General features: G+C 40.9%; 1 protein-coding gene across 4 annotated transcripts in view; it reads left to right on the forward strand.

Moving 5' to 3' along the window:
- The window catches only part of esrp2 (epithelial splicing regulatory protein 2), a 33336-nt gene extending 22953 nt beyond the window's left edge, over positions 1-10383 (forward strand). For 3 of the 4 annotated variants that reach the window (XM_070897981.1, XM_070897978.1, XM_070897979.1), the window contains exons 12-17: positions 141-359; positions 2757-2955; positions 3613-3805; positions 4015-4192; positions 8189-8305; positions 10298-10383. In XM_070897981.1, coding sequence (XP_070754082.1) covers positions 141-359; positions 2757-2955; positions 3613-3805; positions 4015-4192; positions 8189-8278 — 879 coding nt within the window. In that variant the 3' untranslated portion in view covers positions 8279-8305; positions 10298-10383. The remainder of the gene's footprint in view (positions 1-140; positions 360-2756; positions 2956-3612; positions 3806-4014; positions 4193-8188; positions 8306-10297) is intronic. The other variant, XM_070897980.1, reaches the window with a different exon arrangement.
- Positions 10384-13301: the final 2918 nt, after the last annotated feature.

Genomic DNA, 13301 nt, shown 5'->3' on the forward strand with positions numbered 1-13301 from the left:
TCTGTGTAAGTGGCACCATATGTTGGAGCAGCTATGCAATGATGCTAAAAGACAAGGTTTAAAAAAAACTGCATGCTCAGGACTTGTTAATACTTTTCAACTCTTTCCAATTGTTGATGCTTTTCTTCCCAACATCTCAGGTATTAAATAGATACATGTCTACACCACTAATTTCAACACTCCCAGCTCCTTTGATCCCTGTGCTACCTCAGCCATTCATTGCTACTGGAAATACAAGGGACTGTATCCGTCTTCGGGGCCTTCCCTACACAGCAAGCATTGAAGATATTCTGGAGTTCATGGGAGAATTTACAATTGACATAAAACCTCATGGTGTTCACATGGTACTAAATCAACAGGTAACTGGCAGTCTACTACTACTAATATTGTGATATTACCCTTTGAGAATGCATACTTGTAGTTGGGATTGGATAAATGACTCTTTGAAGCTTATTCATTTCAATGTGTATAAAGTTCTCAGGACTTTGACGTTACTTGAATTTATATAAACACTGAACTTTAAATCAAACGGAGCCTCTCCTTTTAGATGTGCTAATCCAGTTATGAATAATTTTTCTGTATGAAGCTATTTAAATTCTCTGGTTAACAAGTTGACCTACATTATATTTGTAATATATTGTGGATTGTAGCAATGGTTTAGCTTGTGGACAACCCTGCATATTAATCCTTGGTGGGGAGTGGGAGGGAATGGCTTTAAAGCCTCCTTGCAAACTTAGCTGGTGAGTTTGGTTGTTCCACCAGAGTTGTGGAAGTTGAGCTGTGGGAGTGTTGGATGGGATGTGTTGACCAGCTGTTGGCAATGGGGAAGCAAATTTTAAGGAGTCTCTAGTGGCTGGATCTCCTTTTTGAAGGCATTAAAACTACGTAAAGTTTACTGTGATTCTGATACTAATGAAATTTGTGTTGTCTCAGCTGACATCTGTTGCAGCTTGCACTGCAGTGAGAGTATTCAATCTGGATTTGTTTTTAATCCGCTCAATGTCTAGTTATTCTGTAAATTGGCATTTTGCACTTCTGTGCACTTGAGTAGATTTGAGATCGTCATTCTTGCCATTGAAAATGTTGATTGTTGAAGTTGAGCCACTCATGACTTAGAATAAAAATGCATTTAAAGGATATGCTATCTCTCTATTGCAATCTCCATTCTCTTCCTCACCTCCCCCAAACCCAAAGCTCCATTTTAGAGTAAAACTTTTTCTACCTTGGAATATATTTGCTGTTCTGTGTTGAAAAATGTACCATATCAAAATCCAATCTGCTCTGTCATAAAACCAAGCATTGAATTATAAATGTATAATTCAGTAACATTTGGAACTTGTATCCGTGTTCTAGTTCAGAACAAAAGAGCCTCTTACATAAAATCACACATCTCTTTACGAAGGTTTTCATTTTTAAATGTGTCCTCAAATTTTCTAGGGATTAATGGCACTGAGCAAAACAAATAATGGATGCAGAGACTAGCTCTGAGCTCAAACGTGTTTAGACAGGGAAGTACTTGAGGGTTGATACCTTTTTCACAGCGCCACTCCACAAGCAGAACATTGCTGACTCCAGTTGGCAGTGTAGAAACGTATGGGAGGTGTCAGCCCATCTCAATCCTGCATTAACTGCAGTTACAAGGAAACCCTATTCATATCCATGTTAATGAGCCCCCTGCTGGCAGGCAGCAATCGTGATTTGATGTTTTGAGGTTGTTTCTTTGGCCTTTTTGTTATTAACCACCTCACTGACCCTGGCTAACTGCATCTTGCAGATGTTCACAATCATGCCATTATATCCTTTGTAAATAATCATGTAGCACAGGTCCATATACTGAAGGTTGTCATCAATGAAGTGTTGACAAGCACCGACTTCTGGGTATTTTTGTCTTCATCTCCGATCTTGGCAAGCTGTAGCAAAACTTAGCTGCTTTTTAACTTTCAAAGTAAGAACATGTTCATTATTTGTTTTCATAAATGGTGATTTAAGCTTTTTAACCAAACTTTGGGTACAGGAAATAAGAGCCTGTGAATTAAAGTATTCTACATGTATTTTGTTTGGACATGTTGAGGGCATGCAAGCCTGGTAGTATTAACAAGTCCTGAGCATGCAGTTTTTTAAAAACCTTGTCTTTTAACATAGAAAATTGTTGAATTTATCTAACTTGCGTGTGACTTGGTTTTACTGGTGATTCACAAAACTGCGCCACGCATTAAGCAGTTTCGCAACCAGTAGGTGTGGATTGGGAAAGGCCACCAGGACCACAGCAACTCCCACACCCATGTCTTCTGACTTTTCATTTTCTGCTTGTGCCACAAAGTGAAGCTTTTAAGTAGAGAGGAAAGTCTTCAAATATCAAATGCAAATTCCCCATTATTTAAAATTTGATACATGAAGCAGGCAAGGCTCTCTCCATGAATGAATTTAGTACTGCGGTTGTGTTTTGAACTGGGATTATTTTTTTGATGGTGCCCTTGTCCTTGTCATAGTTGTGTCCAAGATTTCCTGGATCTCCAGGGTGGCTTCAAGTCAAGCCAGTTGAGGTTGGGATTGCATTGTTGAAAAGGTCCTGAGATTTAAGTGTAGACTTGGTGCAATTTATCGGTTTATTAATAAACATGTTTTATATCCTTGACTAGACTTGTACATTCACTTCATTTTAAAAGATAAACAGTTTTAAGCTTGCAATAACTTGTAACCCTCGCCCCTACTCACCTTCCCTTCTCTTTCTTCCCCCCTCCACCCCCAACCCCCAGGGCCGACCCTCCGGTGATGCTTTTATTCAGATGAAGTCTGCAGACCGTGCTTTCTTGGTTGCACAGAAATGTCACAAGAAGACTATGAAGGATAGATATGTGGAAGTGTTTCAGTGTTCTGGAGATGAAATGAGCTATGTTTTAATGGGTGGCACTTTAAATCGTAGTGGCTTGTCTCCGCCACCATGTAAGTTACCATGTAAGTTTTGAATTCTGACGCTCTCTTGCTGCTAACGGCTGAAATTGTGGTAGGTGGAGGCTGGAGCTTTGTTTACCTTTTCATCTTTACCTGGTTTGCCATGATCAGTAATTCATCAATCAAGGCTTGAGATTGAATAGGGGTTTTGATTTTTTTTTTTTCTCCCCACCCACCCCGCACTCCTTCAGCAAATGGCGAAATTAGACATTGTACTGGGCAAGTTTTGCTTTGTGGGGTACTTTCTGGAGCTCTGCAATAGGTCTGCCTGGTAGGATTTTTAAACTTTGGGGATGATGCTCGTGTAGTTGCCAATGGGGTGGAGATAAGGTGGCCATTCACTGGGGTGTAGTTGGGTGCCTCATATGCACATCCAAGATGTCATGCATGTTGAGATCACCATTTTAATTGCACTAAACTGAAATGTATAGTTTTTAAAATGTAGGGCTAAGCAATCTGCCCAATTAACTTGAAGGATATGCATGGAAGGCAGAATTGGATTGAGGAAGTTTGTTGGCAACAATGCACTGGCTGCCTGTGAAGTTCAGGCTCCTCCAATACTAATTATGCACTTGCATGTTTGGGACTCTCGTCAGAAACACAAGTTGATTTATTAAACACCTTTCTGTTCTCATTTGTCCCTGTTTGTTTACCTTGCAGGCCTTTCCCCACCAACATACCCAACGTTCTCGCCTGGCACTGCTGTAATACCAGCTGAAGCAGCGCTTTATCAACCCCAGGCCCTGTTGGCTCCAGCACGGACAGCACAGCCTGCACCACCTGCAGTTGCCTATTATCCTGCTCAGGCAACGGCCACTCAGCTTTATATGAACTACACGACCTACTATCCAAGGTAACTGTTTCCGTGGAATCCCTTTGTTTGTCGTATTTTTGCTAACAATGTAACACTTGGACCTTCTGTCCAAAAGGTGTGTTTAAGATGTGAATGCATTGTATGGGAGGGTACTGAACACACAGCCAAGAAACTTCTCGGGGAAATCTGCCCGCGTCACTCTTTTTTGTTGAATATTTTACTGATTTTTATGGTCGCTTTCCTTCTAGTCCTCCAGTATCTCCAACAACCGTAGGATACTTTGCAGCTCCCCAAGCAGCAATGGCTGCTGCAGCTTCATCTGCAACCCACGCTGTGTTACCACAACCAGGAGCACTAGTTCGCATGCAGGGTCTGCCTTATAATATTGCAACGAAAGACATCCTTAGCTTCTTCCAAGGATATCAGGTAAAGATCATTAATTTGTATTCCTTGGGGTTCTTTTCCTGTCCAGTACAACATATTTTGATTTGAGGATATTCTGCATATATACCTCCTTTTTTAAAGATTGCAGTGCAACAATGAAACTTAAGTGTGTCTATATTATGGTTCACCTATTGGATAAGGCCAAAGGCTATCTAACAGCAATTTCTTTCTCATGCGTTCCATTTCTCTTGCTCTCCTGGATGTGTTGAATGACGTGCTGATCTTAGTGAATACACTTTGGACCGCCTCTAGCTTGGTATGGCCGTGTGAAAATGGGCTTACTGTATACATTGCACTGTGTGTGGGTATTGATCTGCCAGGTGTTGATGGTGATGTAATTTAGTGGGAGTTTGGTCTCTACCATCTCTGGGAGAAATGAGATGGTGGGTTTTTGGATTCCTTGCCCCCCTCCTTCCTTCTCTCTCCCTCCCCCCTATATAGAATCCTTTCCGGTTTAATGGGGCTTTCGTACTGCATGTGTGAACACTTTAATGAGCAGTTGCAGTAATACCAGACCTGCCGTAGTATAAATACCATCTGTGCAGCAGTAAAATGTACTGTCTCCAAACTACAGTGAAGACCATTTAAATACAGTATTCTCCTGGGGGGTTGAAATTTGAAAATGGCTTAATTTAAATATGATGCCAGAATCATTATGCTTTGCATTGTGTTCGTTCTTGGTTGTTATTTGCTACCCTTCTCAATTGTCTTATCTTACTGACTGTTTCTAGTTGTGGAGATCTGCTTGTATCCAGTTCTGCCTGTCTTTGATAACGGAGCAGAAATACAACCAATTTAGGGTCAATCCATCTGGAGTACAGTTTCTTCAAATCTAATTGTGCCATTTTATTTTTGTGTTCCAATGGAAGGTCAGTGTTGAAGCCATTTGGTGTTAACAAAAATGTGCAATTATAGTCCAAGAAGGTCTTTCCATGGTGTGTACTTTCCCACTATTTCTGCTTGCAGCAAGACTAATGTATGAGAGGCTCCTGAAAGCTAAACATATGTATGGTCATGTTTGTAAGATGTACCTTAGCACTTTACTACAAGGGGGGTTTCTTCCCTAAATGCCCCAGTTCCAGGACTCTTATCTGTAGCATTATCATCAGATGCTAGGTGTGAGAGGAAAACATAATTTAAAAAGTTCTCCCTTCCTCTTGGGAGTGTGTAGCATTTTCTTGGTCCCTGCCCCCCAGCCTCTGATATATGAAAAGTAGTACTGTACAAATTTCTATCATTTCATTTGGTGAGTTCATTGAACTATCCTCAAACAGCAATATACACTCCCAATATATTAGATTTAAACATAATAGGTGCTTGATTTTTAGTATTAGAACCAATTAATCTGTACAGCTTGGATTTTTTCTCTTCCATTGGGTTGTGTGTGTGTGTGAGTCTTTTGGTCTCCTTTTTTGAACAGATGGCACTATTAGTATTTGATATTACTGTATATTTTCCATGTATTTAAAAAAAGTGACCAGTTATCAGATAATCAGAACATGTGATGTTTTGGAGTATATCTTTACAGAACTAGAACAGGCCAACAGGTTATCGGGAAGACAAACTAATCTTACAGATTGGAACAACAGTCTGTTTCTTTCTCACTGTCTGTCTCCTGGATTATTACATGGAATGAGATTGCACTGCATTAAATTTGCAGCAGTAATGAGTCATACAAGGCAGCCAAATATTTGAATTCCCTCACTTGCTAAAATTGATTTGGGAGATTTCCAGCTAACATTTTTGGGCTCATCTTCTCTCCCTTCATCCACTCAAAAAAAAAAAAATCACTTTAAAATTGCATTGTATGCAAGCAGGTCTGGTAATATGCTAATATTTGCACAGCCTTGCTGTCCCAACCTTGAATATTTTGTTGGGCAGGGTTAGTCACAAGGTAATGGTTTTTATAAAATGGTGGATGGGTCTTTGCCAAGAGTAATGATTCATCAACAGAGATTGCGTGACTGCGTTGTGAATTTGTTAATCGGGTTTGTGAATATACGCACGTCTGCTTTTATTGTAATTTTGACTCCGCTTCAGAAGTCGGATTTTTGTGGGGGGTTTTTTTGCACTCCTCGTTTGAATCTTGAAATTGGCGCGAGAGAATTTTTACTTTTTTACAGATATGAAAGCAAACTCAAGGCACCTTAGAAACTGGAAAAGACTAAATGGCGCCTCCAAATCCCATTTGTTTCCCCCCCACCCTCCGTCCACAACATTTTCTGTTGAACTGCGTAATTTAACTTTTCCCACCAATTTCACCATTTGAGCTGTTGTTCAAAATGCTCCCATTTTATCCCTGAAGATACTTTTGAGTACATTTTAAAAATACGAATTGATGCCTGATCTATGTTCACTTATCCATATTTAAACTCTTAGACTGCTGTTCCAGTGTTATTAATGAATACACAAGCCCTGATTTTCATCCGTTTCAATTTTGATATTCAAAACTTTATCAAGTTATCATCTTTATTCATAACCAAGTATTGTGCAGTAATCCGTAGGTTGTACATAATACAGGGGTTCTGAGCCTCTTTGCTTCCAAAGCACCCCGCCCCCACCTCCATGTTCGAAAAATTCCACAGACCTGAGTGGTTTTTTTTCTGATATTCTCAGTGCCACTCTCACTCACCATGTTACTGCTGCTGGTACTGCAGAAAATACTGGTCCCCATGGCTAACCCACTCCCTCTTTCTCTCCACGTGAACCCCAATCACCTGATCCCCAGTCTCCCTCTCTTTCCCGCACCCCCGACTCCCTCACCAACAGTTCCTGGCACATCAGCCGGCCTCTGTTCTCTACTTGATCCCTCAAACAGCCTTTATTCCTGCCACTCCAATATTTTTATAACTAATAAACAAAAGTAAACATTAAAAATGTAAAAACAATTTAAGGTCCATATGATTTATCTCCCAAATTGCTCGCAGCAGTGTCCAGATTAATGTTTTGTTCCGGGTGACTAGAGGACAATACTGGAAGGTTGAAATCCTAGCTGGGTGTGAACAATCGGCTCTGCCCTCTTTGGCAGAGCAAGATTGTTAAACTCAAGGTATAGACTCGCAGGTGAAGAATGAATGAGATTGGGCGGCCAGCACCCTGTAACTGTACTACAGTGAGAGTCAACACTGAGGGTGGTATTGTGGGAGGAGAGAATGGGACGTTAGATAGGTTTGCAAACTTTGTTTTGTTAATAAGTGGCAATCCTATAATAGTTCACTAATGTTGACATATTGCGCTCTTCTTCCTCCATGAAGACTGACTCATTTTGACCCCAGCAGCTGCTTCCATACTTGCAGCTGCTGTCTATTTCCTTACCCCTTCATTTTATTGACAATCACACCCACACGCATAACTAAAATAAAAAATTCAAATCTGAAACCGAACTAACATGCGCACTCTGAGCCGCCATTGGCTGATTTCAATAGTCCCTGGATACTTGAACTGAATGGGTTAGCAGTTGCTGTTGGAACGAGATCCAGGTAGGAGCCAGAGCTACCAGTTTACTCAGCTCGATCCCACCTTTGAGAGAGTGCTTTTATAAAAAGTTTTTTTTTAAGCCTGGCTCCCTTGAAATTGCGAACCCTTAAAATCCCCTGTTCTATAGCACTTGTGTTGGTTGTATGACCATTTATAATATAGCTCATGTACTAGTCAAATAGCAGCTCTCTTGTCTGTGTGACTTGTCCTGTTCTGCCATGATCAGCATAAAGCGATCATGGCAGAACATGAACTGCAGAGTCCAATTTGGTTGAAGTGTCCATGTTGCTTGCTTTTTTAACTTTTTCTAAAAATTCTAAAAAGCCTTTAGTCTTGCAGTCAAAAGGCCGTTAATTGATTCATGGTTTGTAAAAGTTAAAATTCTCTCGCCAGGTTAAAGCCCAGGTTTAGAACTTTCTAGGTTTGCAATTTGTGGTGAAGCATGCACTCACCGAGCAATGTTCCTTTTGACTGATGTATGTATTCAAACTTGTACTGTAGTATGCACCCGATGACTACAGCGGCCTTATTCAGATGAACGATCAAGCAAGGAGTATGTTTCAGGCACCCAAAGAGTGGGTCTGTTTGTAGATGACCGCCTTTACAAATTTCAATAAGGTAAGAGAGGAACTTCCCAGCTGGCTCTGTGGCCAGGCTTCACTCTCGAGTGAAATCACATGGTGTTTCAAAACTGGGATTTTTATTTCTCTCTCTCCACCTCATCTCTGGGATTACTATCGTCTTTCTTGACATCTTCCAATGATGAGCTGCAAACACATGGTGAGGTGGTTGCAGCCACCTTTTGAGCAATGGTGGTTTCAATGCTTAATCAATGGTAGAACAGAAATTGGTGCGAAGAAAAAGTTGCATTTTTTTTCCTTGCATGGCTAAGGTAATACTAATTCTCCACATTCGCTTTGTGCATACAACACTAAACCAGAAGTTATTTCCACATTACTTTAATGGAGATATTTCTTGCATGTAGATTCTTCTTTCCTCCAAGAAGGAACTGAATAAATGTCACAACAGGATTGGAAGTTAATAGAGCTGTGTATAGAATGATCAAAAATTCCATGGCCATTACGGTTCCTATGGTGCTTTGGAAGACTGGAAAGGTGTAAAGGGCAGCAAGACAAGGTTGAATAATTGAAGATGGATAAATAGTTTACTTGCTTACGATGAGGGCAATCAAGTATTTATACAGAATTTTTACCCCTCCAGAGATTAAATGAGTGGGTAGAATCAATGAAGGTTTGCACATGTTCTGTAGGAGAAAGACTTGGTGGGAAGAAAGATATAGGGCTAGACTTTCCGCGCGCCCTTCAATGCCCAATTGCCTGTCCAGAAAAAACGCTAACATTTTGCAACTAACGCTGGTGAGAATTTCCATAATTAAGTAAAAAATAATCGCCCGGTGAGAAAATGGATCTTGTACCAGTATTCTCAGCAGTGAAAGACGAAACGAAGTGAAATGGGCGATTCCTAAAATTGAAAAACTTTTTAGTCAAGACCGTGGTTGGGCCGATGGAGGGGGGAAAACTTTTAAAAATATATATATATTCCTCCCCCCCACCCCCAAAATAAAGTTAAACATTCCCAAGACAGTTTTAAAGCTAATCGCCATTTTACAATTTAAAAAAAAAAATAAAGAACCTTTAACTTGCCTTTCTTTGCAGAGTACTCGCCTACCACCCTGTTTAAGCAGCTTTCACAGGGCGGTTCCCTCAGCGATCTGGACGGGCTTCCATTGAGGCCAAACTTGTGCCCTGGTGATTTTCCCGGCGGTGCACATTGGTGGGTGCTTCGAGATTTGGGCGGTACCATTCAAAAAGTAAAGGGGGAAACTTTCGCCGGGCGTTTTCTCTCCCAAAAACAACTGTACCATGGAGAAAACCGCCGAAAATGAAGGTGAAGGTCTAGCCCATATTCTCAATTCATGTTTTCTTACGAATAGAGGACTGGCTCTAAAATTAGCTTTACAAAAAGTTATCTGGAATAAACCATTCCTTTACTTTCACCAGTTCAGTCTACCCAGGCACACTTCAGAAGTGTAAGTCTTTAAGTCCAATTCCAATGCCCTGCACTTAATCTTGATTTAAACGTATCTAGAACAGCATTTTATTTATTTAATGCTACCTTTTGCTCTCTGGTCTTATCCGCTGTGGTATTCTGTTTTGGAAGAATTGCAGAGCACTTTGTTCTCTTTTTTGTGGTTGTTACTCATTACTTTCCTGAGTTCTATTGCTTTCCTATGTTTTGTTTCTAACTTTTCATTTTATCCGTACCTGGTTAATATAGTACCAGTAGTTGAAAAACTAGATCCAAGAACAAGAGGGGTCCCTAGGAATTTAGCTAGATGAAAGACTGACCAATGTGAAGTACATTAAACCATAATAATCACATTTCACAGTTTAAAGATTGTGGCAAATCCTATTTGTTTAGCTAAACATTTTAAGTCTACCAGCTGGACAGGCCAAATCATTAAATTGACTTGGTCATTTACCAAAATATGCTGCTCCATTCAAGTTGCACAAGGCACGCTGAAGAAACTCCAACTTTACATCAAAGAATTTCCAAAAATCCTTGAGTCTTTTTTTCTTTCACCCTCAGATTCATGCAGATACGATCTTGGTTCTGTATAACTTTAATGGCCAGCCCAGTGGAGAAGCTTTGGTGACGTTCCCAACCCTTGAGATGGCTACACGAGCTGTGTCTGAAAAGAATGGACAACTTATTGGTCATCAGTGTATAAACCTCAGATTGGTGTAAGACCCGCAGATTGACTCGATGGCCTTCATACCCACCGGAAAAGCATGATGATTCCTTTTTTTTTTAAAAGGAGAGTGGCCTTGTACAGAACGTGGCAAAAAGAGGAAACTGCATGTGTAGGACACCCCCTTTCTGCCAAAGGGTTGTGCACTAATGCAAAAGCCATAATAGACTGCAATATTCTGCATCTACCTTTTTTTAACTGCCAACTCGCATTTATGATTTTGACTTTATACTGATGTGGAAGTGACTTGCAAAACTTGACAATGCTAAGTGTAGTTAAGTTATATTTTATTTAAACCTAGTAGCTTCAGAGCCATAAGTAGACTTGCCGTTCTTGATGTGCATGCAGTGTTTATGTTAAACCATTTGTATATTATGATACAAGGACGCTGCTTATAGGTAATGCCTTTAATGCATGCAATAGAATTTTTTGTATATGCCTATAAGCTATAAGGATGAATTTTTTTTTACACTAAGATGGCTAAGTGATAAACTATCTGCTGTTGGAGCACTAACACTTACGTTATCCATGATTTATTTTTTTTTCTTCCTGTGCCTTAATGCAAAGTGCAATATCAGCAGAACAAAGTTTTGAAAAGGCCTCGTGTGAGGCTGAGTTGTATGTACTTTAGTTAATAGAGCAAGTTTGAAACTTGCAACAGTATAAAATTGTATGCTTTGTATAGCCAAACAATAAAAGTTTAAAGATGCATAAACGAGTCTGTTAGCAATTTTTGCGAGGTCTTTGCTGTTTTTGTTATCAATTAATTACCATTCAACCTGATGGGTACAGCATTCCTCCATTACTGTGGCTTAACTCCTGCTTTCTTGAAGGCAGCAATTCATGCTGAAGCACTGTTCCAAGGGCAGTGGTTATCCTCTAATATCTCGCTCAAGTGGTCATTCAGTGTGTGTTAGCAGGCTTATTAGGTGTGAGAGGAGTTATTGAAACAAAGGCTGGCTTTCTGTTTTGCATAGCAAAGAGAAGTAAAAATGAGTTCTTGCATTCTTTCTTTCCCCTATCTTCTCCCCACCCACTGAAGAAAGAAAAAAAAAACCCAACGCCATAAGGCTAATTGTGTATACCAATTGTCTCTTGCATGGGATCAACCTATGACCTTCCTGGTCTGTGACTTTGTTAACCAGCTAATCAGACTAAAAATGCTAAATTAGAAACATCAGCAATTGTCCTGCGAGAGATGTAAACTTGCCCACATAACTCGAATATGACAGAGTAAGGACAGATTTGTAACTTGGGTGGGGGGCGGGGGGGAAATGGATAAGTTTACCAGAATGCTACTGTTGCTCATGAAACCATATCCCAGTAAGAGTTGCTGCCTTCAGGAGCAGGACTACATATGAAAAGACCCTTCAACAACCGCCCTCCACCCCCCCCCACCAAACAACCTCATTGAGTCAATGTCCAACCTCGCATACATTCAGTTGCACCTGGGAAAGGTAGAAAACTTGCGGCCAATTCATTAATAACCCTTGGAAATTCCTCTTCAACTTCCTATGGCAATCAATCAAATATTAGATCGGTGTTGAGCCCCATGCCTCGCAAAAGCTAGCATTTCACTCCCTGTAACTGGAAATGTCCTCATCCCTCAGGAACTGGTCATGTTCCTTTTTAAAGGATTGTATTCTCTAGGTTGAGCAGGTTGGGCCGATACTCATCGGTGTTTAGAAGAATGAGAAGTGATCTTATTGAAACATAAGCTACTGAGGGGGCTTGACAAAGTAGGTGCGGAGGGGATGTTTCCACTCATGAGGGAATCTAAAACTAGGGGGCACAGTTTAAGAATAAGGGGTCACCCATTTAGAACTGTGATGAGGAATTTCTTAGGGTTGTAAATCTGTGGCATTCTCTTCCCCAGAGAGCTGTGGAGGCTGGGTCATTGAATATATTTAAGATGGAGATGGATTTTTGAACGATAAAGGAGTGAAGGGTTATGGGGAGTGGGCAGGGAAGTGGAGCTGAGCCCAAGATCAGATCCGCCATGATATTAAATGGTGGAGCAGGCTCGAGGGGCCAATGGCTTACTCCTATTATGTTCTTGTGTTTATATCTCACCATGTGTATTGACCATTTTGTTCACAGGGCAATGACTGTGAAACATACTTGTTGGTGTGTAATATAACTTTGCTTACAGATATTCTAGATCTGACCTCTACTAGAGAAACTATCCAGTTTTTATTTTTTTAAACTTCATTTACATCCTGTCTAAGCCCCCAAAGTAAATATCCCTCTTAACTCTTAGAACTCACCATTTGGTCTCAGATCCTCCATGTCCTTCACCATTTTCAGGGGCCCCTACAGGAGAAGATCCATGTCTAGAGTTTTCTAACCTTACGTGCATGATCTTACACTTGTTCACGTTAAATAACATCTGCCATACATGGACCTATTTGTCTCATTTATCTAATTCAGCCTGCAACCCATTGATTCAATCTGAGCTGCTAAATCCAAGTGCGCATTTTTGTATCGACAATAAATCTATAATTTTTTGACTTTTCACTTTGGGCCCAAGTTTCTCTCCCCCCCACCCTGCGCCTTAGAACAGCGCACCTCCGTGAAGTACATCGACTTTGTAGAAGAAAAACTGTGCCTAAAACTTACCAAGGAATTCTCCTCGGGATGTCTTCGGCCTTGGCGTAGCGCACCACATCCAGTGGGTGGGCGGAGCCAGGTCCCGGCGCTGAAAATCGTGCCGGGACCTCTGCACGTGCGCGCTAGAGTGTGCACGCATGTGCAGTAGCTCCTCGGCCCCACCATCTCTACAGGCTGTGTGGGAGGGGCCTGAAGCATGCTGCCCCTAGCCCTGGCCGAATGTGCTCCCTC

Source organism: Pristiophorus japonicus, chromosome 13, assembly GCF_044704955.1.
Source record: "Pristiophorus japonicus isolate sPriJap1 chromosome 13, sPriJap1.hap1, whole genome shotgun sequence".
Classification (NCBI taxonomy): Eukaryota; Metazoa; Chordata; class Chondrichthyes; family Pristiophoridae; genus Pristiophorus; species Pristiophorus japonicus.